At 38.8% G+C, this 26352-nt stretch overlaps 1 protein-coding gene across 2 annotated transcripts in view; it reads right to left on the reverse strand.

Moving 5' to 3' along the window:
• Positions 1-26352, reverse strand: part of tbc1d16 (TBC1 domain family, member 16) — a 66828-nt gene that overhangs the window by 3486 nt on the left and 36990 nt on the right. For both annotated transcript variants that reach the window (XM_034041069.3, XM_034041068.3), the window contains exons 7-12: positions 26187-26335; positions 24324-24458; positions 23653-23839; positions 23269-23448; positions 14808-14954; positions 12953-13190 (exon numbers count right to left, since the gene is read on the reverse strand). In XM_034041069.3, coding sequence (XP_033896960.2) covers positions 12953-13190; positions 14808-14954; positions 23269-23448; positions 23653-23839; positions 24324-24458; positions 26187-26335 — 1036 coding nt within the window. The remainder of the gene's footprint in view (positions 1-12952; positions 13191-14807; positions 14955-23268; positions 23449-23652; positions 23840-24323; positions 24459-26186; positions 26336-26352) is intronic.

The raw sequence follows: 26352 nt of genomic DNA on the forward strand, positions 1-26352 counted from the left end.
ACAGCACAGTGACTACTTTTCTCCATTTAAATAGGCTGAATGACTGATTTCAAGATTGGAGACATGTGTGATACTAATTAAAGAAACTAATTAGTTTGAAATATCACTATAATCCAATTATTTATTATCTTTTCTAAGGGGTACCAACAAATGTGTCCAGGCCATTTTAGAATATCTTTGTAGAATAAGCAATAATTCATCTCTTTTCACAGCTTCTTTGCTTTATTCCATGACATACCAAAGGCATGCAAGTATACATGATAAAATAGCTTTTAATTTCATCACTTTTCAGGAGGAATGAAGCATTATTTCAATGAGCTGTAAGGGTACCAACAAATTTGAGCACGTCTGTACATTAAGGGTAGTGCATAATGGTTCTGATGGGCATAACAATGTCCTTATTATGCTCAATTTAAAAATACTACTAGTTCACATTTTTTATGGTTTGAGGTTTTGTATAGTACTACAGACCAGCCATTTAATCTGAAATTTCCCATATATTATATATAGGTAAAGTGTAGCTGTGGGTTATGAAATCTGTACCAATATAATAAAATGCATAAACATGGGTAACTAATGTAAAAAGCAAGATACCCAATCAAATTGCACCTCTGGAATAACCCAACTTTACAAGATAGAGGTTGATTTGGATCAGAAAAGGAAGAGTACAGTTGCTCAAAATATCTTAAAAGATAACCAAACAAGGAAACACCTGACATTTAAAAGACTACCCCAAAAATTGATTTGCTGATTTTAATGTGAACTGCTGGAGGTGTTCTAGACTGCATTTGCCACTGAACTCTTACAGTTAGACCACCGACTTTATCACTCATGGAGTAACAATTACAGCTTTGTCCTCTAATATAACAGAGCAGCAGTGTGTCAAACAAAAAGCAGATTTGTTTCGAGTAAAGAAAATCTTCCTTTCTTCTGTCGTCCAAGATGATGAAACCCTGTTTCAAAGCGACCGAGGTCTGGTTTAAGGATGTATTGAAAGCGATTAAACCTGAAGCTCGGGCAGCCTTTAAACAAACACATCAGTGTCTATTTTAATGATCTAAACAGCGGCAGATCTAAATACAGCCACCTGTTAAGTCTATATTAATTCACTTCCATTTTCACCCAGTGTTCCTTTTTATTTAACCACCTATTAATTCCCTAAATACATTATTATTTTTAATTTTAAATCTACCATTTTGATAATCGTAGTACATAAATTCAGTGCTGCTGTGCCATGTAATAGGATACGGAAACATGATAAATATCCAGTTCTAGAACATCACAGCCAAGTTCTAAATACATCAGAAGAAGTTCTGTCAGATGACAACACGAGGTAAGGTTGCCATAATAAATAATTATCTTATATAACCTGGATAGAATTCAATTTCAGAAAAGCCTTCTATTAAAACCGGGATGCATCCCTTCATAGAACATGACCATAAAATAGTACCTAATAAAAATGAACACATTTAAAAATGTCACACGGTTTCATTTTTTAAGATACTGGTATGCACACATTTGCGATGTTTGAAAAAAAAGCATAAGGAGGTAGTCTACATCTCAACCTGTGCCTTTCAGCATTGAAACACAATTTATAAAAGGACGTAGTTTAACAGTTACTGTATTCCCATGCATGGAGCACCTTTTAAAGCTAATGTTTAAAAATCAGAAAAATACATCCTGTTGATACTGCCATATATAGAACACAGCTTTCCTGTTCTTTTGAATTATGGATCTACGTTCTGACAAATCCTTTCATCTAGCCATGTTAAGTATGCCCAGAAGTACCTTGCTAGATTCTGGTATTTGCAATGCTCTCAGCATCAATCCAAGTAGGCTTAGAACAGTAGTCTTTTTGTGGGGTTTTATTTGTTTTTTTGCTGCTGCTGTTGTTTTTTCATAAGCAGGTCTTGATGTTTATAGTTGGTTGATATCCCTAAAATGTACAGAGCACAAGGAAATATGGTGGTACTTTTTGTAATACTAAAAAGAAAGTTATAAAATTCTAGATCAAATTGAGTTCTCTGAACACAGACTTGATCCTCATTGAGACATTTTTATTTTTATTTAGTGCCTAATCATTTTACCCGATGTTCTTCCCAATTTAGAATGTGCTCCTCTTTTTATTTTTCCCCTCACTGCACACAGATCAAGGAAACTGAAGGTTCAGTGGATGTCCTCCGATCCCATGACGACGAGGAGAAACAGTACCTTATGGTTTTGCCTCCCTAACCCACAGGAGCGCCAAGGCCACTGCTATGCTCCCTCCAGAATCCCCACTGAAGACCGGCACTGTCAGGATGCGAACCTACACTCCCATGACTATATGACTCATTGAAACCTTTTTGTCTCACACTATGACATGCTCCTGCAGCCAAGCTACGGTATAGTTCAAGAGGCAAAAACCATACCTTTACACCAAACCCATCTTTAAGAAATGTCAACATACTGTAGCTCATATTTCCAGCACTGGTTCACAGGAAAAAAAACTTAAATAAGTAAAAAGTATTTTTAAAAGGGCACAGGACCACCCCTTTAAGTTCATTCACCATTCCCTCTTAGAAAGCGTTAAAATACACTCCATTTTTGAAATAGCAGTAGGATGCCACAAATCTTCACAACACTGGCTAGATAGGAAGGATCCGCAAAAATATACAAACATTATAATAAGCGCTCATCCTTTTTCTCTGAACAAAAGGAGACTTCATACTGTAAAAATCAAGTGAGTAAGCAAGCAGTCATACTTCTGATATTTCAGGCAACTGAGGTTTGTACACACATGCAAATAAGGTGACTATTGTGTAATTTAAACATTCCAAGAAAATGAGTTTTTTTCTCGTGTGGTTCGTATGTTTAAAGTTCAACTATAATTGAGGATCTGGTTATTCGGAATAAGGATATGTTTGTTTGTAGAAGTAAAATAAAAAATATTAATTTTTCAGATTCACAGAACATTTATTACACTGTATTCTGGATTAATCTTAAATTCCTTGGGGTCTATCTTCCTTAATAGTTAACTGATCAGAAAGAAGAACTCCACCAACCACTTGCTAAAAGCCTGCTCTAAAAACCAATAACAAGCTCCTACTTCTGTATGTAGCAGTAGGTTATACACAACACCATCAAACTCTGTTATAGCACTTGATGCAAAACAAAATTTTGAAAAAAAGCCAAGTTTTAATTTGTTGTTGTTATAATATATTTTACAAAAAACAGGCTTTTGTCCTACAGACCCTCCTGATTGTGTAGTTGAAGATCTATTCATACTACTGTGCATTAGTAGTCATGAGTATGTGGCTCTCTGTGAAGTAGACACCTGTTCACCAAGAACAGAGACAAAATAGAAGTTTTTTCTCAACCACCAAAAAAATAAAATAAAAACAAAACTCAGTTTCTGAAATAACTCAACTTAGTTTAATGGAAGTAAAATGATTCTAGGCACAACATTCCTTGAAAAGGTAATAACACATGCAGAAACCACACATTAAAATGAGTTTACTCAGAAATATTCTCACAAAACCAGGTGACAGATGTTGCTGTGGCGTGGGCTGCAGTAATCAGTTAGTAGCTGCTGAATCAGTTTTTACTGAGAACTGAAAATGTCTGCGAAACTGATCAGCACCAACAAGTTATAGGACTACGGGTCATTTTCCATTCAAATTCCCTGCCTTGCTCCATCTATGTGAATGTTATTTACCTGCCACTGAGAATAGAAAACAAAGCCTTGCCAAAATTATTTTTGGGCAGGGCTTGGAGGAGTGTGTGAGTGGAACTCAACAAGTTTTCCACAACACACCCAGACACTACCACTGAGCAGCTCTTGTAAACAATTAGAAACACCTGTGCTATGTAGTGTAAATGGGAACATTAACACAATTTAATTCATTCTGTAACTTATAAAAGATGCATCTCCCTGTTGCAAGTTAGTACTGATAGTAGATGCTCAATTGGCAGGTGTTTCCGCATCCACAAATAACTGGTTATGTTGACATCTAGAACAACACCTTGTAGACTTGCCCTATTGAATGCGGTTTTGACTGCCCATGGTGCCCTTGTACACTATTGGCAGTGTTATGGCAGGTGCATGTGTGTACAGTGTTATTTGGCCAAACTGTTCTATAGAACAGCTTTTGAACCAATATACCTCTGGAGTATTCCAAGCTTTACTGCAAGCCAATATGCATTCAGGGGCTGTCTCTGCAAAGCAGCTGGGAATGAGGTAAACATGTCTTTCCCTCTTTGGGGAGGGGAAAAAAGCAATTCATTCAGTGTTTACTGTGACTGATGCTTTCTTGGGCCGTAGTGTGGAGTAGTGGTTAGGGCTCTGGACTCTTGACCAGAGGGTCGTGGGTTCAATCCCAGGTGGGGGGGACGACACTGCTGCTGTACCCTTGAGCAAGGTACTTCACCTAGATTGCTCCAGTAAAAACCCAACTGTATAAATGGGTAATTGTATGTAAAAATAATGAGTAAAAAATAATGTAATTGTATGTAAAAATAATGTGATATCTTGTAACAACTGTAAGTCGCCCTGGATAAGGGCGTCTGCTAAGAAATAAATAATAACAACATCAAATGAATAATAGTGAAGGGAATGTGCAGTGCATGTGTGGTAATGCACTGTGGTCAGATCTCAGTCACACAGTACTGGTGTATACATGATGAAGCAATGCTTCACTACGTGTCTGGGTTCTTTACATGGGATCTTTAGTAACCTAATGATGGATCTTTTTTTTTTTTTAAATCATATTTGTGCAATCGGATTGTGTTGCATTTTATCAGGAGGACCAAGACCAGTATCTCAGAACAGTGCAATAATGGAAACCCTTACACAAATGCTCAATATCACTCCTGTCTCTTATTAAGCAACCGTTTTAGAATGAGTGGTTTATTGTCTTGGTGCCTCATCATCCCATGTTTCACAGTCAAGTGATTTCATTAGAGACTCTGATCTCAGGTCTTAAGCAGTCCCAACCACACCAGTTTTAGCTGTGGTGTCTAAACTAGCTCACAAACAAAATTTATATTGACACAAATTTCCATCTTGAATCTTCAAGACTTTTATGTACAGTTTAGTTCTGCTGAGCTACGGTTGCAGTCTGTTGCTCCAATTGGGTATTAAGATGCAAGACCATAACTGTTTGTCTCTTTTTGAGAGAATACGTTTTAGTTTGCAATTTTTTTCATTCTGTTGACTTGCCGTTGAAAATAAAGACACGACAACATACCCTTGCAACAACATAGCAGCATCATTTTCTCATCAGCGTGAATACACTTGTGGTTTGAAATGTCCGGCCGCCAATTTCAAAGGTTAAACCACAATCTCCTATACCCTCCCCCTCTCCTATCTGACTGGACTATTTGTGAAATACTCTATATGTATAAAAACTACTTTGTGTGTCATTCTTTGCTATACTAAATTATTGTCAAGTTAAAACAGGTAGGTTAAATTATAACAAACATATTAAGAAAAATGAATGTAAACTGGTATCTTTTAACATGTGAAAGAAGCAGTTTATCTTTTGTCAAATGTGCGTAATTAAAAGTTGTTTACCTGATAAAACATGTTTGTGTGTTATATATTGTGTTTGCTTTCTAAGGCAACAGAATGGGGGCTAAGTTAAGGTCGAAGGATTAATCTGAAGAGAAAGATTTGAATAGAATTACAAAGGTGTAGGACAGGACTTCAAAGCCATTAAATCCATCCATACTCTCCGGTCTTAAATTCTGTAGTCACGATTTGATGTTTTTAAGTCGATCAGATCTTGTTTTGCATGTCGTACTAAACTCTCCCCACCGTGTAATCCTCACATTTCTTTTCAGATGGAAATGCTTGTCAGTTTTCAGGCTCATTAAAAGGATTCTTTCTACAGAAAAGGCTTCTGCCAAAACCAGCGAGGCATGCATTAGGAAAGAACGGCTTTCACTTATAGTAGCAACGACCGTATCATTTCAATTATTTTGCATTTATTGTTTAGCAGTTATTCTAGTTATACAGGCACAAAGAAAATTCCAAAATGTCTGGCTATTCCATTGGAAATCATACGGTGGCCATTTATTTTAAAATGTGACACAAATTTAATATGGCCTTTTAAAACGAGTCAAGGAACCATCAGCTTCTTTCCTTGTAAATAAAAAGTATAAGAGTTAATTGCAATTTATCCTAATAACCTCCCTGGTGTCTCCTGTGAAAGGTGCTCTTCCAGTGCAGTCTCCACTCCCCATTCCCCAGGCAATGGCCTTTTACATCAGCCTGGTTTTATCTCCCTCAGGCAGAAAAGTCCCTCCAGCCCAGCGCTGGGCTCTGCAGCTGCTCTGCACGTCATCCACAATCCCCGGCCACTTGGCTAGCCAAGTTGGATGGGTTTACCACATGCGAAAAGTCAATTAGAGACAAACTAAAACAAAAACACATTTCGATTCTGAAAGGGTTAAGTCTTAAACAACACCTTAGGGTGGATTTGGTTTCCATAAAACAATACATCTAAGGTTTTACAAGCCTGTAAAGGGCCGTGTAGCCTCTTATAGAAAATATAAAAACAGAACCTAAGAAATGAGACTTGCCTTTAAAAGAATGACAAAACCCTCCACACAAGCTTCTTTCTTTAATTCCAAGGACTATTAAAAATGACAAAACGAAAGCACGGGTTCAAACAGCATATCTGTATTTTCAACTTTGGTGGAAAGCATCTGCTGAAGCCAACAACTGAGATGCCAAGTACCAATTTCATCTCATTCAAAAAGTCGGCAGGTACAGCGATATCTTACACATAAAAAACATGAAATACTGAAAATAATGGATTAGTGAAGAGCTCTTTAAAGCAAATTATTGTACTTGTACAATTTCCTGTCAGCATAACCATGATTTAATCAAATTAGTGAACTGTGGAATCATGAAATAGAGGGAGGACTGTAGTCAGTGTCTTAGAACTACAATTACAATTCACAGTCTGATTTTTGGCAAATGCTGGTACATCCCACCCCGTGCTAGATTCTTAATCCACATCACATAAAACAATACTATACTATGTACTACAGTTTATAATTAGCAGATTTTACTACCCAGCAATTGCTCTACCTATGGGGTTTATGCTGTTTTTCGTGATAACAGGAAACTCAGAATTAGAACACACATCACTTTATTTCCTGTAGAGAGATGTTATTCAGGGGACTAATTTGTTGTGGCTTTTTTTTTTTTTTTTTTTTTTTTTTACCCTTTTCTGCCTAAATAATGTGCGAAAATCACTTTTAGAAAATTGCACATGAATTCACATGGCAATCACATGGTTTCAGGGTGTTAACTACTGAATAAAAAAAAAATAAGAATTAAAGACCTGTTGAAACAAGGTTCTAGGAAGCTCAATTCAAAATGTAGGGTATGGTTGGAGCTAGGTCCTGTACTGCAATGGGTTCAATTAGGCACAAGTTAGGACCACTCATCAAATCAATCACAGATCTAAATACTGCCACCCTTTAATGGGGTGTCAGAGGTTCCGAACTCTGGCACTTGAGGTAGAGTCCTGCATTGGGCCAGGTACCCGCAAAGCAGATTGGGTTCGGGTCGGAATGTGAACTTTTTCATTGTTTGCGGTTCAGGTAATAAAAATGGTCTGAATCTGGATTACCAAAAATGTTTTCTGTCCTTTCAGCATACTCGTCTGTAACCCTTTCCCAATTAACGTATTAGAAGGTAAATGTACCTGCACTAAAACAGAAGGTGATTAGGGAGGAGTCAGCTGACTACTAAGCAGTGTTCTCGGTTTGTATTGCCGCTTGTCGCAAGATCCTTTTAACATGTCTGCTTGGTGAAATAAAAAATATATGTGGATGAGGTGAAACAAAAGATAGCACACGGTTAATATGTAGTGGATAATAGTTTGAGAGGTACATCAGAAGTGTGGAATTCTTTTGGAATCATAGCAAATGAAAATAATGAACATGTGACTGGATTTGTTGTTTGTAAAACCTGTCATCATGTTTTTGTGTACGACAGCAACAAAAGTGGTACATCAACTATGCGAAAGCACAGGTGTAACTCCCTTTCAACTGGTGGCAGGAAAGGAAGAGACAGGTATTTTATAGTAAAGTAAGTAGAGACAGTTAATGTGTTACAAATGTTAAAATATATCCAGGCCACTAGAGAAAGCTACCATGCCATATAGCCTAAACTCAATTAGTGGAGAATGGTAGAGATATCTGTGTGTGAATGTGAGAGCATGAGAGTCAGTCGACGCAGGCAGTAGGTAAAGGACAAATGCTTGCGGGTTCGGATCGGGTTGGGTTGGGTCATGGGTAAGAACATGGTGCTGCAGCAGGTTGAGGTTAGGGTCGGGTTCTGTAGTAGCAGGTCCGGGTCAGAAGCAGGTCATACAAATCGGACCCACGCCTCTGCCTTGAGGTCTGTGCCAGTCCACTACTTTGTTCCAATGAAGTCCTAAATTAGTCCATTGACACTCAGCCTAAGCTAGGATTTGATTGGAATGGATCTTGGAAACCACAGCACTGTAGAATGGTTAATCCTAGAGGTGTTTCCACTGAGGAGTTAACAGCCAACCCACTTTATTAACATAAATAAATTAAATGGAACAATAAAATGGAAAGCAGTTTGCAACAGAGCAGGTTTGTACGCTTTAGGGCAGTGGCACTTCAATCTGAAGCAGTTTGGCTTTTCATGCAGTCCACAGCCATGGTATTTGAATAGTTTGTGAACACCAGATCCCCGTGCAGACCTCTGATGCAAAATGCTGATCCAGCTGTACAACACACTTCACTAAATCACCTCCAGGTCAAACATGCACCTGGTTATTAGGCAAATCTTTTGACAGGGGGAATTGGTCTCATTTCCTCTCTTTTTTAAATAAAACTTTGGCTTCTTGTTTTGTGCACCTATTATGTTTAAATCCTGGGAATACTCTCTGGATAACTATGTTATCCATTTCTTTTCAAATTAGTAGATCATTTTTGGTTAGATATTGTAACTTTCAAACCGTTCCTTACTTAGGCTCTATAAATAATTTTGCCAAATTGATACAGCTCCTGATCACAGTTTTTTATATAAATTCAAACAGTTTTATTGGGGCTGAAACACACCCTATATATGCATTTAATGTATTTTCTCTTTCCTAATTTTCAGAGGCCCCAAAACCCAGTCACACTTTTTATATCTAAGTACATGCAAGGGTCATATGATATGTGCAATATATACAGAATGGTTATGTGATTATTTATATATGTATATATCATTTACTGAAATATGGTCATAAATGGAGGCAACAATATTAGTGTTTTACTAACTTTAACCCTAATCTTAACTACCTTGTACTGCACTAAAGCTACATCTACATTTGTACATTGCCTTCGTGTGCCAGTTTAGGCAAAAGTCATCTGTGCAGTGCCACTGAAAAAATAAAAGATAACTCATTGATTCACTTTCTTCAATACTTCCCCTTTAGAAAACTAAGCCCAGATGCAACACAACAAAATATTATCAAAATAATGTGTGTGTTTATCCCAATACTGTGCTGCAAAACAACTACAAATACAAAATACTGGACGTGAACAACCTGTCTGTTTTTATTTACGGGATCTCTTCTTATCAACCCTTAATGTCTGACATATTTATTACAATGGTGACCAAAATCCAATATATCGGCCCTGTGGTTTTGAGAACAGAAGAGCAGATCTAGCAAAAATCCAGACAAATCCATTTAAAACTGATACACAGTTGAAGCAGACTATAGAAAATCCCTCTTCCAGAAACAGATAGCACTGCGCCACCAGTTTCCTACAAGATGAAGAAAATATACATTTCCTGGTGAGTGTCTACAATGAAAAATAAGTCACATTCTGGACATTAAAACCACCAAGCAGCAGGCTTTACACCATGGCTTTCCTTCAGCTTTTTCCTTTTCATTTACAAGAGACTTTGGGCTTCCTTGGAGATTTTATTTATTTATATATATATATATATATATATATATATATATATATATATATATATATATATATATATATATATATATATATATATATATATATACACTACCGGTCAAAAGTTTTAGAACACCTCCATTTTTCCAGTTTTTATTGAAATTTACGCAGTTTAATATCTCAATGTACTCTGAAATTAAAGCATAGAACAAATAAACAATTGGAGATAAAAAAGAAATCATGGAATCGTTTTGTTTAACAAAATGTAATCTAAATTTTTGACTCATCAAAGTAGACACCTTTTGCAGATATAACAGCCGAACACACTCGTGGCATTCTTTCTACAATGGAAATCAAATATTGTTCGGAAAGTTCTTTCCAACACTGTTGCAGAAGTTCCCACAAATGTGTTGCACTTGTAGGTTGCTTTGCTTTCACCCTTCTGTCCAGTTCATCCCAAACCAGCGATGGGGTTTAAGTCTGGAGACTGTGCTGGCCATTCCATGATTTGAAGCCTACCGTCTTGTTCTTTTCTTCTAAGGTAGTTCTGACATAGCCTGGAGGTATGTTTTGGGTCATTATCTTGCTGTAGGATAAACCCCTGACCAACTAGGCGTATACCAGAGAGTATTGCATGGCGCTGCAAAATGCTGTGGTAGCACTTTTGGTTCAGGGTGCCAGTCACTCTGTGCAAGTCGCCGACTCTGGATCCAGCAAAAGAGCCCCAGACCATCACGCTTCCTCCTCCACGTTTGACAGTTGGTGTCACACACCGAGGAACCATCCTTTCGCCTACTCGACGGCGTACAAAAACCCTGCGTGATGAACCGAAGATTTCAAATTTTGATTCATCGGTCCATAAGACCTTCTTCCAGTCTTCAGTAGTCCACTGGCGGTGCTTCATGGCCCAGGCAAGCCACTTTTTCTTATTTTGCCATCTTAGCAATGGCTTTCTTACTGCCACTCGACCTGTCAAACCTGCAGCTCGAAGTCTTCTCTTCACAGTTGAAACTGAGACTTGCTTACTTCGACCAGTGTTAAGCTGTGCTTGATGCTGTTGTCCTGTGAGCCGCCTATCACGCAAGCTGTTGACTCTCCGAAACTTGTCTTCTGATTCTGTTGTGGCTTTGGGTCTGCCAGACCTCTTCCTGTCAGAGTTTCCTCCAGTTTCCAAGTGCCTTTTGATGGTGTAGGAAACTGTACTCACTGACACCTTGGCTTTCTTTGCAATTTCTCTAAAGGAAAGACCTACACTTTTAAGGGTTATAATGGTCTGTCTGTCTTCCTTTGTTAATTGCCTTTTTCTCGCCATTATGAGAGCAATATCCTACTTCCTGCAGTACAATACTGTCCAAATAATGCTTAAGAGGGTGTAGTAACACAGTCTGTTCCAACACTGCTTTTATACAGACAGAGGGTTTGTAAGTAATCAACAAAAGTTGGGACACCTGTAGGAATTGTTAGCATCAACTTTCAAGGCTTAATTTACTTCCATTGCTGCAGAACAGCTATAAGTTGTTAACCCATTACTTGTTCCCTGAAAAAGGCCTTTTTGTATAACTCTGAAATGTACATTATTTTTCAGTTTTTGGTAACGTAAACTTTTTTTTTTAACCTCTGGCAGTTTACCGCTTATCTTTGTACCATTTCAGGTTATTCACTGGACTTGAACTGCTTAAATTTCAATAAAAACTGGAAAAATGGGTGTGTTCTAAAACTTTTGACCGGTAGTATATATATATATATATATATATATATATATATATATATATATATATATATATATATATATATATATATATATATATATCCAGGCTTGGTTTCACCCAAGAGTGCAAATCAAAAACAAATGTAAACAAACTAAACTGAATAAATGAACAATCTTTCAAGGCCAAGATGAGCTGATGGAAGTGGCGCTCAAGTGGACAAACTCTTACAATGAAGCGCATCTTCCCTTTTTTTGTTTGATTACTTAGGTTCATAAAAGATGACTCAGCAGCAAAGCAAATGTTCCTATACTGTATTTACACAAAACAGGAGGAGTGCAGAGGTGATGTGGAGGCATTAGTATCTTCTCATTTAGAAGGAGTGTCCCCCGAAAGTTTATTTTAAACACTACTTCGTCCTTCACTGCAGAACACTCTGCATTTTTTTTTAACAAGCGTTTCTTCTTTGTTGATAAGGTCCTTATTTCCTTCCTATGACTTACTAAGTGGCACCAGCTACCCATGGAGGACTGTATCATGTCTTGGATTTCTCTCAACACAGCATCTTCCAATTTAGAGTCCCGTGTATCAGTATTATAAACCAGTACTTACTGTACCTGTTTTACACCAGCTAACCCTTCACCTTGGAAGTGACACCTGTCGATTGCTTAACCCTTCACCTTCCACACAGTCACCCAGTACCCTAAACACAAAGCCACCTGACCCCCAATGTAATGGCCAATTTTCAAAAGCTGGTTAAGAGGTTTACAAGGGCGGTTTTGAATGAAATCATTTAAAATAGTATTTTGCTCATGTAAGCTACATTGCTAATGTAAAATTTAATGTAAACATTTACATGCTGATTTCTGAACCACCAGTGTAAAAATGTGCTTGATTTAAAAACTAAACTCGTCAGAACCCAAGGTGCACTTAAGAGGATCCTCAAATGAATCGTATATGTACATTTTGCCAGTTGATTTAAATTCCTTAATTGCCTGAACAGATTTCCTCATTCCATTCATGTGCCAATATGACCTGGCACACTTACAGGAATGAGAAAGTATGTTCAGTCCAGGCACTTGGGACTCTCCGGACAAGCTCAAAGCATGCTCAAAGTCAAGTAAAGGCAGAATTAAAAAGTAAGAGTAAGAAAAATTATAATAACTCAATATTTGAGCAACAAACACAAAAAAAGAAACTCAAATGAGATTTGTATAGTATGCAGCCCAGCTTTGAAAAACAGGCCCACAGAACCCAGTGTGTAGTTGGCACCCCTCTGCTAGAAGCCCTGCCCACTGTGCCTTAGGACTGCTTACGGAAGTTGAAGATGTCTCGTGTTTTGGAGCCTTTCTTGCCCTCGCTGGCCTGTTTGGGGGAAGGGGCCTCCACGGTGCCCCCGTACGGGCAGCTTTCTGATCCGGGGTGGTTTCCTGAGCACTCCACTGCCGGGATGTAGCGGCTGTCCCACATGCCTGGCCCGCACAGCTTACACAGGTCATGAAGGCTGCAGGGGACTCTGGGAAGAAGGCGGAATTGGTACAGCAAGCTCCTGGCCTGGAAGGGTGAAAGCATGGAACACAACTTCAAAAACACTCAAATCAGAAACTTTGTCTGCATAGTTTCCTAAAGTTTTTCTGCCATTTTAATTCTGTTTTGATATCATTCAGGTGAACACAATTAGACTGGTATACAAACATCTATTAAATTCAATAGTTTTTGCTCTCCTCCACGTGTCTCATTTTTTTTATAACCCCAATTCAGCTACTGGGCAAAGATGTATACAGATTAACAATGTTATGCATTAGTTACTGTGGTTTTAAAAGGGACTGGCACAGCACAGTATTAATATATATGCTACAGGGCATTGCAAATGTAAAGGGGTTTATTTTAAAATGCTTCATGTCCTTCTGCCATCCAAATAGCAGGAACAGCACAGGCAACCATAGAGTGAGCATCCCCTTTTCCTTACAACAAACAATGTCCTCTCAGTATTTACCAACAAACAACAGCATAGTGCATAGACTGGTTATACTAAACTGTCTGGGTAAGCGTAGAGTGTGGCATAATTCACTTGCCCCTTTCAGGTGTTATTGTTTTCCTTTGAAAACAGGCGCAACTGGCACCACCTGGTGGCCAACAAAACCTCACTATTGAAGAGGAAAGCCAAATCAGAATTTCCATTGTCATTTATAAAACCAAAATCAATCTAAGCAGCTTCTGATATAAAATGCAATTAAAACGCAGTGGTCAAAGCAGACTGGCTTGCCTACCAAAGCAAATATTATAAAGAGAACTACATTTTCTGCAGCCGCCTTTTTCTGGCAGACTTGTTCAATAAAAAGCTGCTTACGAGAATAAAGACAGGTGCCGACACTGAATCATAACAGATTGATAATTGCACCTGCGAGGTAGTTTATGACAGCAAGTTAAATTGTGTTTTATGATTCAGCAGTGGACAATAGGCTTATTCAAATGATATCATCAACAGAGATAAAGAGAGATGCAAATTGCTATTAGTAAGTACATATAAAACACTTTCAGCAAGGAAAGCAGTGATTTGCTGTCTACGGCCGGACTCTAAACAGCAACTTGGTATGGGAGCGAGATATCAAATGAATTATTTTTGTTGTTTAGATTTACTTTTTTCACCAACCCACCCTGGTCATCTTTTCAAACTTTAAAAGCACACCTGTGACCCCAACAGAGAATCATGCCCCCTGCAGCACTCTGCCTCAAGTGGATATACAGTAACAAATGTCACAAAGAACACTGGTATTTATACATCCACAAGGGTCACAGCTGTACAGGGGGCAGGCTAATGGCTATTACACAGGTGTGCTTTAAACATTTGAGCTTTCAAAAGTCACCAGATGTGATGAATGAAACTGAAAACAATACAAAGTGAAATGAAGCAAGATGATGAATACAATTCACACCCACACCACACAGCTTTTTAAACAGAGCACTATGCATGTCTCTGAGATAATTCTAGGCAACTACACTTTTCTGTAATTTGAGGGCCACTGCCACCCTGTGGACCTGGACCTGGTTTTTGATAAATGTAGGACGAAGGTTCTGGAGTATATCATCTGGAATGGAATGCTATATTAGTACACTGAATTTGCAGACAGCAATATTACGAGGGACACTGTGCTGGCTTATTACACCTACCTTGCGCAACACTATCTCCCCGTTCATATGCATAGCCAGGTTGCTGAAATGGAGGAGCATCTGGTCAGTTGCCAACTGCTGCTCGATGACATCATCTCCATAGATCACTATAATTGCCACACAGATAAACAGGTGGAAATAGTCCGTCTGTAAAAGCAAAACACTAAGTGCTATCATTATGAAAATGATGTGTATGGAATTTGCTGGCTTGCAAAATTGAGGTCACCTACATGTTCTTAAATGGAAAACAAGGCAGGATGAATCACACTGCTATTAAAAGAAACAATTAACATTACAATTATCACAGAATAAGGATTATTATTATTATTATTATTATTATTATTATTATTATTATTATATACATATTCTATACATCTAAATAACAAATGAAAAACTGCACAGAGTTGGGAATCTGTTTATAACTCTGAAGCAGTTTAAGTGTAGCTTCACAAGAAATGACTTATCCTGACATCAACTTCAATTATGAATCAAAATAAATCCAAGATAAGCAACAACTTCATAGTTGAATTATTATTATTATTATTATTATTATTATTATTATTATTATTTATTTCTTAGCAGACGCCCTTATCCAGGGCGAGATACCACCTTATTTTTACATACAATTACATTATTTTTTTTACATACAATTACCCATTTATACAGTTGGGTTTTTACTGGAGCAATCTAGGTAAAGTACCTTGCTCAATGGTACAGTAGCAGTGTCCCCCACCTGGGACTGAACCCACGACCCTCTGGTTAAGAGTCCAGAGCCCTAACCACTACTCCACACTGCTGCCCGTAATTACTGATCTGTCTCCTCGCCTGGGTCTGAAGTCTCCTATTCTGAAACGTGTATGATTTGAACTATTGTGCTCCTGTCTCCCCTGCCTTGTAATACGTAGTAAGAGATTGGAAATACATATTATCCTTAATGACACCCACCAATGTATATATTAGAACTGAGATTCAGACTGAACTCCCCTTTAAAAGACTAAAAGAGTGATTCATTATGTTATAATGGTAAACAGTCAGTTTTTGGCCACACTTGTCTTGCTGTATTATGTTCAATTAAATAAATCATTTCATAAGACTTAGCCGTGTAATACAGGGTTCTGTGCAGCAACAATTCTACAGAGCTGCTTTTCTAGTAGGCAAGATGTCACAAACACTACACTAATGCAGTACAAAAACAGTTCTTTCCTGCAACCTTGCAGGTTTCTACAATCACAGCGTACAATATACACAAATGCAGTAGTACTAGTTTAGAATTCCTGTGGCAGGATGGCTTGTGTGGTGAAGTCAGACCCAGCAGAAGCGCAGACAGTCAGGACTGCGAGGTATGCAAAGCGCTGATGTGTGTATTTATTAATCAAAATAACAAAACAATAGGTCTGAACAAACACTTTCCCAAAACACAAAACAAAACGGCGCGTTAGTCAAAATAAATAGACAGAACCAAACCAGTATCATGCTGAAGTACTACCAGCATGGGTAGCAATTGTTTTTAGGTCTGCTTCTTTCTCTCATCCACGTATCTCATTCCGCCTCCGAACACACACTCCCCGTGCAGCCAAAGCTGCAGGTCTTTTGTATTATGGCCGAGGGATTAACTGGCTATTAATAATCTTATTTACCCCTCGGCCATAGTTTGCACAAGTTTAATATATCTGCATGACTGTCAGCTAATTCAATAATCAGTAGCTGATCAGTCACGCATTCTCACGAGAGTACTCCAATAAAATACAAACAACAACAGTAATGGCGGACAGTTTTTCATTCGCCCTGCATTTTAAATAATAATACAAATACCAAAATAATACAAAAATGATATGCACAGAGGCGGGGTGTACCCCGTCACAATTCCATTTCAGCGTTCTGGTGACATTGATAAACCATCTTCACCTTTTTTCTTGTAGTTTACTATGCCACCATAGCCCCTTGATGGAACTGCCATTATTATGTACAGTTGGATGAACATTATATTGTTTCTTAGCACTATTTATTGTATGTATGTATGTATGTATGTATGTATGTATGTATGTATGTATGTATGTATGTATGTATGTATGTATGTATGTATGGTATCAAGGCAGGGAGGGGGTTAAAATCCTCCCTGCTAAACACACATGCAAATGCGTGTGTTAATTGTTTAATTTTATTGTTAATTGTTAAATTATCACCTGCACCTGGCAGTTATTGTAAATTAAAGCCAGGTGCAGAGTTTAAAAGGGAGACAGCCAGTCTGTTCTGCAGTGCTGAGTAGAAAGAAGCAGGAAGGTGTACCCTGCTGCCGAGCAGTCAGATGAAAGGTACTGTGTGTTACCGTGCTACAGTGTGTAAAACAGCGTGTTTGTTTGTTAATGGGTAAACAGCTTAGCTGTTCTGTTTATAGTTAGTGTGTTCCTGTATGTTTAGTTAGTGCTTGAGTGGAGCTAGGTGTTTATGTTGTTTTTGTATTCTTAAAAGTGCGTGTAAAAAGCGCCAAAACCTCAAGTTTGTGTCGGGTCTACGTTTTTATAGGTGCAAACGAATGTGAGTGAGAGCAGCCGTGTTACAGTATGTATGCATGTATTAGGGGTTTTAAATCGATTAAAGATTAATCGATTAATCATGCCTGTGGGTGTTGATCAATTAAAAAAATCATTGATCGATTAATATATTTTACCCACGTGCTGTAGCAAAAAGCAGTGCTTGAGAAAGAAATCTAGAAAGATGGCGGAGAGTACTTCAAAAGACGGTGGCAAACGGGTTACAGGGAGGGGGGCTTAGCATTTAGTTTAAATTAACTGGATTTGCTGCGTGCAGAATGTAGAAAACGAGCAAACGGGGGTGCAACACTGTATTAAACAAATGTTTAATACAATCTTAAATAAAGTTATAATAAAAAATAAGCTGGACAAACATTACAATTACTATTTGTAATTGCATTAACATTATTTAAAGCCTAGTCACAGGCATACTGTAATAACACTAATAATAATAATAATAATAATAATAATAATAATAATAATAATAAATCTGTTTCATTTACAGGGTTTTGCTGAGAAACAATTACATGGGCTTTTAAATCCTCCATGTCCTTACTTTCTCATTTAAAAGTGGAATGAAGAACGAGAAAACGAGAGCACAGCATTTTAATAATTGACTAGTTCTTTGTACTGGAGTTATATAATAAGGTGTGTAAATATATAGACAGTACTGTGCAAAAGTTTTAGGCAGGTGTGAAAAAATGCTGTAAAGTAAGAATGCTTTCAAAAATAGACATGTTAATAGTTTATATTTATCAATTAACAAAATGCAAAGTGAGTGAACAGAAGAAAAATCTACATCAAATCAATATTTGGTGTGACCACCCTTTGCCTTCAAAACAGCATCAATTCTTCTAGGTACACTTGCACACATTTTTTGAAGGAACTCGGCAGGTAGATTGGCACAAACATCTTGGAGAACTAACCACAGTTCTTCTGTGGATTTAGGCAGCCTCAGTTGCTTCTCTCTCTTCATGTAATCCCAGACAGACTCGATGATGTTGAGATCAGGGCTCTGTGGGGGCCATACCATCACTTCCAGGACTCCTTGTTCTTCTTTACGCTGAAGATAGTTCTTAATGACTTTCACTGTATGTTTGGGGTTGTTGTCATGCTGCAGAATAAATTTGGGGCCAATCAGATGCCTCAGTCTCAGTTTCAACTGTGAAGAGAAGACTTCGAGCTGCAGGTTTGACAGGTCGAGTGGCAGTAAGAAAGCCATTGCTAAGATGACAAAATAGGAAAAAGAGGCTTTGCCAGGGCCATGAAGTACCGCCAGTGGACTACTGAAGACTGGAAGAAGGTCTTATGGACCGATGAATCAAAATTTGAAATCTTCGGTTCATCACGCAGGGTTTTTGTATGCCGTCGAGTAGGCGAAAGGATGGTTTCTCGGTGTGTGACACCAACTGTCAGACATGGAGGAGGAAACGTGATGGTCTGGGGCTCTTTTGCTGGATCCAGAGTCGGCGACTTGCACAGAGTGAGTGGCACCCTGAACCAAAACTGCTACCACAGCATTTTGCAGCGCCATGCAATACCCTCTGGTATACGCCTAGTTGGTCAGGGGTTCATCCTACAGCAAGATAATGACCCAAAATATACCTCCAGGCTATGTCAGAACTACCTTAGAAGAAAAGAACAAGACGGTAGGCTTCAAATCATGGAATGGCCAGCACTGTCTCCAGACTTAAACCCCATCGCTGGTTTGGGATGAACTGGACAGAAGGGTGAAAGCAAAGCAACCTACAAGTGCAACACATTTGTGGGAACTTCTGCAACAGTGTTGGGAAGAACTTTCCGAACAATATTTGATTTCCATTGTAGAAAGAATGCCACGAGTGTGTTCGGCTGTTATATCTGCAAAAGGTGTCTACTTTGAGTAAAAAATTTAGATTAAATTTTGTTAAATAAAACGATTCCATGATTTCTTTTTTTATCTCCAATTGTTTATTTGTTCTATGCTTTAATTTCAGAGTACACTGAGACATTAAACTGCGTAAATTTCAATAAAAACTGGAAAAATGGAGGTGTTCTAAAACTTTTGACCGGTAGTGTGTATATATATATATATATATATATATATATATATATATATATATATATATATATATATATATATATATATATATATACACATACATACAGTGCCTTGCAAAAGTATTCAGACCCCTGACCAATTCTCTCATATTACTGAATTACATATGGTACATTGAAATGTCATTCTGTTTGATATTTTATTTTAAAACACTGAAACTCAAAACCAATTATTGTAAGGTGACATTGGTTTTATGTTGGGAAATATTTTTAAGAAAAATAAAAAACTGAAATATCTTGCTTGCATAAGTATTCAACCCCCACACATTAGGTGGTAGAGCCACCTTTCGCTGCAATAACAGCTTTAAGTCTTTTGGGGTAAGTATGTACCAGCTTTGCACACAGTGTCGGAGTGATTTTGGCCCATTCTTCTTGGCAGATTTGCTCTACATTGTTCAGGTTGGTTGGACGACGCTTGTGGACTGCAATTTTCAAATAGTGCCACAGATTCTCAATGGGATTGAGATCAGGACTTTGACTGGGCTACTGTAGGACATTCACCGTTTTTGTTCTTGAGCCACTCCAATGTTACTTTGGCCTTGTGCTTGGGATCATTGTCCTGCTGAAAGGTGAATTTCCAGTTTTTTAGCAGACTGAAGCAGGTTCTCTTGCAGTATTTCCCTGTATTTTGCTCCATCCATTCTTCCTTCAATTTTAACAAGATGCCCAGTCCCTGCTGATGAGAAGCATCCCCACAGCATGATGCTGCCACCACCATACTTCACTGTAGGGATGGTGTGTCTTGAGGCATGGGCAGTGTTAGGTTTGCGCCACACATAGCGCTTTGATTTTTGGCCAAAAAGCTCTATCTTGGTCTCATCTGACCACAAAACATTTTCGCACATCGCAGCTGGGTCACTCTCATGCTTTCTGACAAACTCCAGACATGTTTTCAGATGGTACTTTTTGAGTAACGGCTTCTTTCTTACCACCCTCCCATACAGGCCAGTGTTATGCAGAGCTCTCGATATGGTTGACTGGTGCACCATTACTCCACTCCCAGCCACTGAACTCTGTAGCTCCTTCAAAATTATTACTGGCATATCTGTGGCTTCTCTCACAAGTCTCCTTCTTGTTTGAGCGCTGAGTTTTGAGAGACAGCCTTTTCTTGGCAGTGCCTGGGTGGTGTGATGCAGCTTCCACTTCCTGATTATTGATCCAACTCTGCTCACTGGGATATCCAAACACTTGGATATTATTTTGTACCCTTTCCCTAATCTATGCATTTGTATTACTTTATCTCTGACTTCTGTAGAATGCTCTTTGGTCTTCATTTTCCTTCAGATTCACAGCCTGACCAATGATCCTTCAACCGTGGTGTTTTTATCCAGAAAATGTGACAGCAACTTTAATGGTTCACAGGTGGAGGCCAATGGTAATTGTGTCCTTGTTAGGGCAATTTCTTTCATCGGTGTAAACTGGGAGCTTCCACAGCACAGGGGTTGAATACTTATGCAAGCAAGATATTTCAGTTTTTTATTTTTCTTAAAAATATTTCTCAACATAAAACCAACGTCACCTTACAATAATTGATTTTGAGTTTCAGTGTTTTAAAATAAAATATCAAACAGAACGAAATTTCAATGTACCATTTGTAATTCAGTAATATGAGAGAATTGGTCAGGGGTCTTTTTGCAAGGCACTGTGTATATATATATATATATATATATATATATATATATATATATATATATGTGTGTTATTTTACTGTTTATTAGAAGGGGAGTGGGCAGCAAAAATAAATAACTCTAAAGGGGGGCGCAGCAAAATAAGTTTGGGAACCATTGGCTCAGAAGGAAGGAAAAAAGACCAAAAAATACAAACTTGCAAGATTTGCCTCTTCGGTGCTGTCCTTTCACGGCAGTACTACGAGTTTATCTTATAATCTGTGTTGCAAGTAAGTTGATTTTTCTTTTAAACAATGTATTCTATTAGTTTAAATCTGTACGCATGGCACAGTATTTTATGTATTATTTTAAAGACTTGCTTTAGGGGCTCCGAGTGGTGCATCTGACAAAGGAACTCCAAGTGGAGTGCAGGATGCGCCCTACAGCCTGGAGGTCACCGGTTCGAGTCCAGGCTATTCCACTGCCGACTGTGGATGGGGGGGTTCCCAGGGTGCGGCACACAATAGGCCGAGTGCCGCCTGGGTGGGGAGGGCTGAGGTCAGCCAGGGTGTCCTTGGCTCACAACGCATCAGCGACACCTGTAGACTGGCTGGGCACCTGTGGGCCTGCTTGTAAGCAGCTCAGAGCTGCCTCTGAGGTGGCTGAATGGCGGGCCTGCAGAGTGAAAAGAAGCGGACGGCTGACGGCACACGTTTCGGAGGACGTGTGTATCCGTCTTCATCTCTCCCGAGTCAGCGTGGGAGTGGCAGTAGTGAGCCGGTTTGAAATAAAAAAAAAAAAAGAATTGCGCTTTCCCAACTGGGGAGAAAACGATTAAATGGAAGTAAACATTTTCATGTATTGTCAAATTGTTAAATTAAAAGTTGCCTGTTAAACGTTAGGTGTCATTAATACAAACTTGCAAAAAATAGCATTAATACCAAGTGTTACTTTTAGTTGTCTTTCATTACAATTGCATATTATAGCAAATGGGTGTGATTAATCGATTAATTAACTGTCCTGATGGGGTGATTAATCGATTAAAAGAAAATGCCAAGATTAAAACTCCTAGTATGCATGCATGTATTGAAAAGGTTCCAAACATAATTGCCTGACAGAGAGCTGAGAAATGGTCTCAGTAAACACAAGCATGCCACTTTACTCTCTTCATCACATCTGCACGAAGAGGCTTCCAGCACGTCATGCAGCATTAAAAATCTTGCAGTTCACACTATACTAATGCACTTTGAGCTGTAATGTGAACAGTAGGTTAGTGGGTTAAGAGCAGGTCATTTAGAGAAAAAGTGTGAATCCGTATGAACTGTGATGTGCAGATTATACCCACAGTGTGACTGAGCAGCTGAATCCAGCTCTGAAACTGTGCTGGGAGGAAAGCAGAGTCACATGACCTGCCAGCGACTGACCTCCTTCTGCATCACCACAGGCACGGCCTAGCTTAAAGGGGCAGCGTACCCTTTTCAAATACCAGATGGAGAGATCCTACAGTATTTATGCACTTTCTTCGTAACGTATAGCCTTTAGCATTAAGGCAGCTGATTTACAATAAACCTGTCTAATACAAAATTAAACCTGTGAAAACTTCTAGTCGAAAACACCTGTCCCAGACCGTGAACATTTATTTTAGTATTACTACATATTTTATCACAGTGTTTTTATAGTTACAGATACACAACCATCCTCGTATGACAACACTGATAAAGACAAAATGTTTGTCAAAGAATTTTACTTTTGTTTAGCATATCTCCCTTATATTTATGATTGAGTACCTTATAGTTATGGTTTAGTCATTCATATCCCTTTCAGTCACTGCGTGTATAATTGTATCATGTTAAGTTTTCTATCTATGTATCCATTTTATAACGCATATATGTTAGTTCAGGGTTTTGGCAGGGCAACTTCTCAAACTGTTTCAAAATTTCTAAAAATGTAAATAAAAAAAATCTTGACTGAAGTGGATATACAACCCCCGGGATACCAGCAGGTATACTATTTAGCGGCAGTCAAATTAAGCTAATGTCCTCTCTAGCTGTATGGAGGTGTGCAGAGGGTACCACACCTGGTTAACGTCCTCTCCAGCTGTATGAAGGGGTGCAGATGGTACCGCACCTGGCTAATGTCCTCTCCAGCTGTATAAGATGTGCAGAGGGTACTGAACTTAGCTAACGTCCTCTCTAGCTGTATGGAGGTGTGTGGAGGGTACCGCACCTGGTAGTGTGCCCAGCAGGCCTCCCACATGCGCAGGGCCTCTGCGTCAGGGAACTCCCTCTTGAAACAGAGGAGGATCCAGCGATGGCAGAACAGCACCTGTAGCCCATCCTCGCCTAGCATCACCAGGTGCTGGTACAGACGAGGATGCATCAATCGCAGCAACTCTCGCAGGTACATCTGAAACACACAGCAGTGAGCAACACAAACACGAGGGATAAGCGAAAAACTGCAAGAGAGAGAGAAAACGGTAAATATTATAATGGGTATGAGTTTTGTATTTAACAAGTGACTCACAAGAGAGGGTGGGGGGGGAGGGGAAGAGGGGTGAGAGAGAGGGGACAGAGAGGGCAAGCAGTGAAGAAATACTGTGATGAGACTCACAAGCTGCTTCTCCATGTCCTCGTCTCTGGGAGAGCTGATAAAGATGGTGTTCTGCATCAACCCCACAAAGCACCAGTACGTGTCGGATTCGTCCTGAACCTCAGTCAAGATGGGAGCCACCAGGTCCGACATCCCCTGGGAGTAGCCCATCTCTGGGTTGAACACGGCATAGTTCAGCAGGATACGCCTGGAGGGACACCACATCGAGAGAAATACGATTCTAGTTCACTTATTTACCCCCCCTTTTTTAATGATTTCTCAGTAGGAGTGTGCATTGTGAAAGGGCCTCATTTTTGTTAGGCTAGTTATTATAAAGAACATTTGTATTGCTACTGTACAATACTCTGAAGAAACTACTCCTGCAACTAAGCAGTTTCCTGCAATTTTTATTCGGTTACAATTGTTTTAAACCTTTGCATAAATCAGGCCCCAAGAGTGAATATGCACAAAGATAAGCCAGAATGATTAAGTTTTTATTCATACAAAAAATCCCTGTAGAGGATCTAATCAAACTATACCCCTAATCACACAAAATGGAAAAGGAAAAATTAAAAAATACAACATATGATATTCTAATACACTAAATATGTTGCAAAAAACTACTTAATTGAATGCTCGGGCGAATTACAGCCTTTCTGTCTATTGGGTCCTTTTGGTAGACTGGTCCTTACCTCATAATCTCTACATTGGGGTTGTTCTCTCCCCTGAAGAACTGGTTGCTGCGGTCTGTCCTCACCACATCTTTATCGACTGTAAACTGGACCTTCCTCCAAAACTCTTTGTGTTCCTCCGGAGTCATAGATAACCTGCAGGGGGGGAAACCCATTAGGAACTCAACATGAGCACTGTACTGATTTCATTTTTTAACATGAATAGAGCCTGCATCAGTCTGGATTCTTGCAACCCCTCCAGACAGGAGTCTAACCTTCCAAATGATCTTAAATAATCTTCTGCTTCTGATCATTTTTATGTAGAAATAACCTGTAATTAATATTATTACAAGTGCTTAACAATAATACAGCAATAATAACCGTATTGTAAGTCGCACGGATCAGGGGATCAGAGCAGTCAGAGTAGAGCCGTCGTTATCACACAGACAGATAGATGCCTTCAAAATGCGAACAGGTTTTTAAAATGTTATTTTCTAACTCAGTTTACACAGTGACAAACATGTTAAGCAGGTTAAGCCATCAGTCCAGAGTAAAACATTAAATAACATTTGTTTAGTTTTGTATATCATTGCTATCCTTTGCAGCGGTCATCATCTTTTCATAAATGACCTTGTCTTTCGTTAAGTGCTCTTGCCTTCACTTTGGGACACCTAACAGTTGCTGCAGCCAATTACTGAGCAGTTAACGGTTGCTGCTTTGGACATAAATGCTTAAATAATAACAACACAATAACAATAATAAACTTGTATTTACAGCCACCTTAATTAAGTTGTAATTATTTAAATAACATTATTAATGATGTTAAAAAGGACAAACACTTTGAAAGTTATTATGCCTTTCTACTAATGTGTAAGTCAGTCTTGCATGAGAAAATGCCTGTTTCTTTCACCTCCAGGTAATGCTTTCACTCCTGGGGAGAGTAACAATAGCAGAAGTCATCTGATTAGCCTGTTTGTTTTTGCTGCAACTTTGCCAGTGAAACCTGATGCAACTTCAAGCAACTCTGGAAATGTTGGATGATAGCAGAGCGTTTCCCTTCACTGTGTTTTCCTAAGTGAGCCAGCGAGAGTGGGGCGCTCCCCTCCTGGGGGCTAACTAACATTCTGATCTTTCTCAGCATCCACCCTAAATGAAGGAGGTTGTCTAGTACACAACATTTGTGTTGCATTTTTTTCCTTGGCTCACCATAATAGCACATATAATTATCTTGAAGACAAACAGTACCTAGCACAAGCCCCCCTCTCCCTCCTCCCTGTTCCTTGTCTTTTGGCAAAAGGCCAACTACACTTCATTTGCGTAATTCCCTGCCACATGAAATTCACTCTTGCAAAGAATCTGGCTCATTTAACTTACAGATAAAGACTTGTTCAAACTGAAACCAAGGAAAGAGGGAACAAAGCATTTATTTGTACATATATTCTTTGGCATTGCAGATGACATACATTACTGTTCTAGGAAATGTCTGTCCTGTTGTCTGTTACGATAGATGTAAAACAGTGATTGGGTTAGAGTGAAGATACCCTAGTGATGTTTTGTACTTTCCACTGCAAGTTTTGTTTTTTCAAAAAAATGTGGTTTTGAATGATGCGTATCATTTTGCTATAAATACATGTTATATCTACAAGATGGCAAAATATTCAGGTTAGAGATTAAATGGACACTAAGTTACCTATGGAATATTGGGCCCTGTTCTCAACTTATTTAAGCAAAACTGGCTTTAAAAAGAATCCTTTAAACAGTTCTTAACGTAATAACACATTTAAATGATGTGAAATGTATAAAAGCCAAGTCAGTTTAACAGTGCAGTGGGTGGTTCAAGTCAGTGTGCACAGCCAGTAAGGCTATGTCTCCATGTCCTGCTACCTCCTCTGCTGGATCTCCTCGTACTCCAGTCGTTTTTGCACTCTCAGCGATTCTCGCTCCTCCGAGGTCGATTCACAGCTGTAGTAACGAAGCAGGAATGGCCACACCTCCCCGCGGATCGAGGGTTCGATGCCGCCAAAGAAAATGGCCTGTAACAGAGGAGACA

This window comes from Acipenser ruthenus, chromosome 19 (genome assembly GCF_902713425.1).
Source record: "Acipenser ruthenus chromosome 19, fAciRut3.2 maternal haplotype, whole genome shotgun sequence".
Lineage (NCBI taxonomy): Eukaryota > Metazoa > Chordata > Actinopteri > Acipenseriformes > Acipenseridae > Acipenser > Acipenser ruthenus.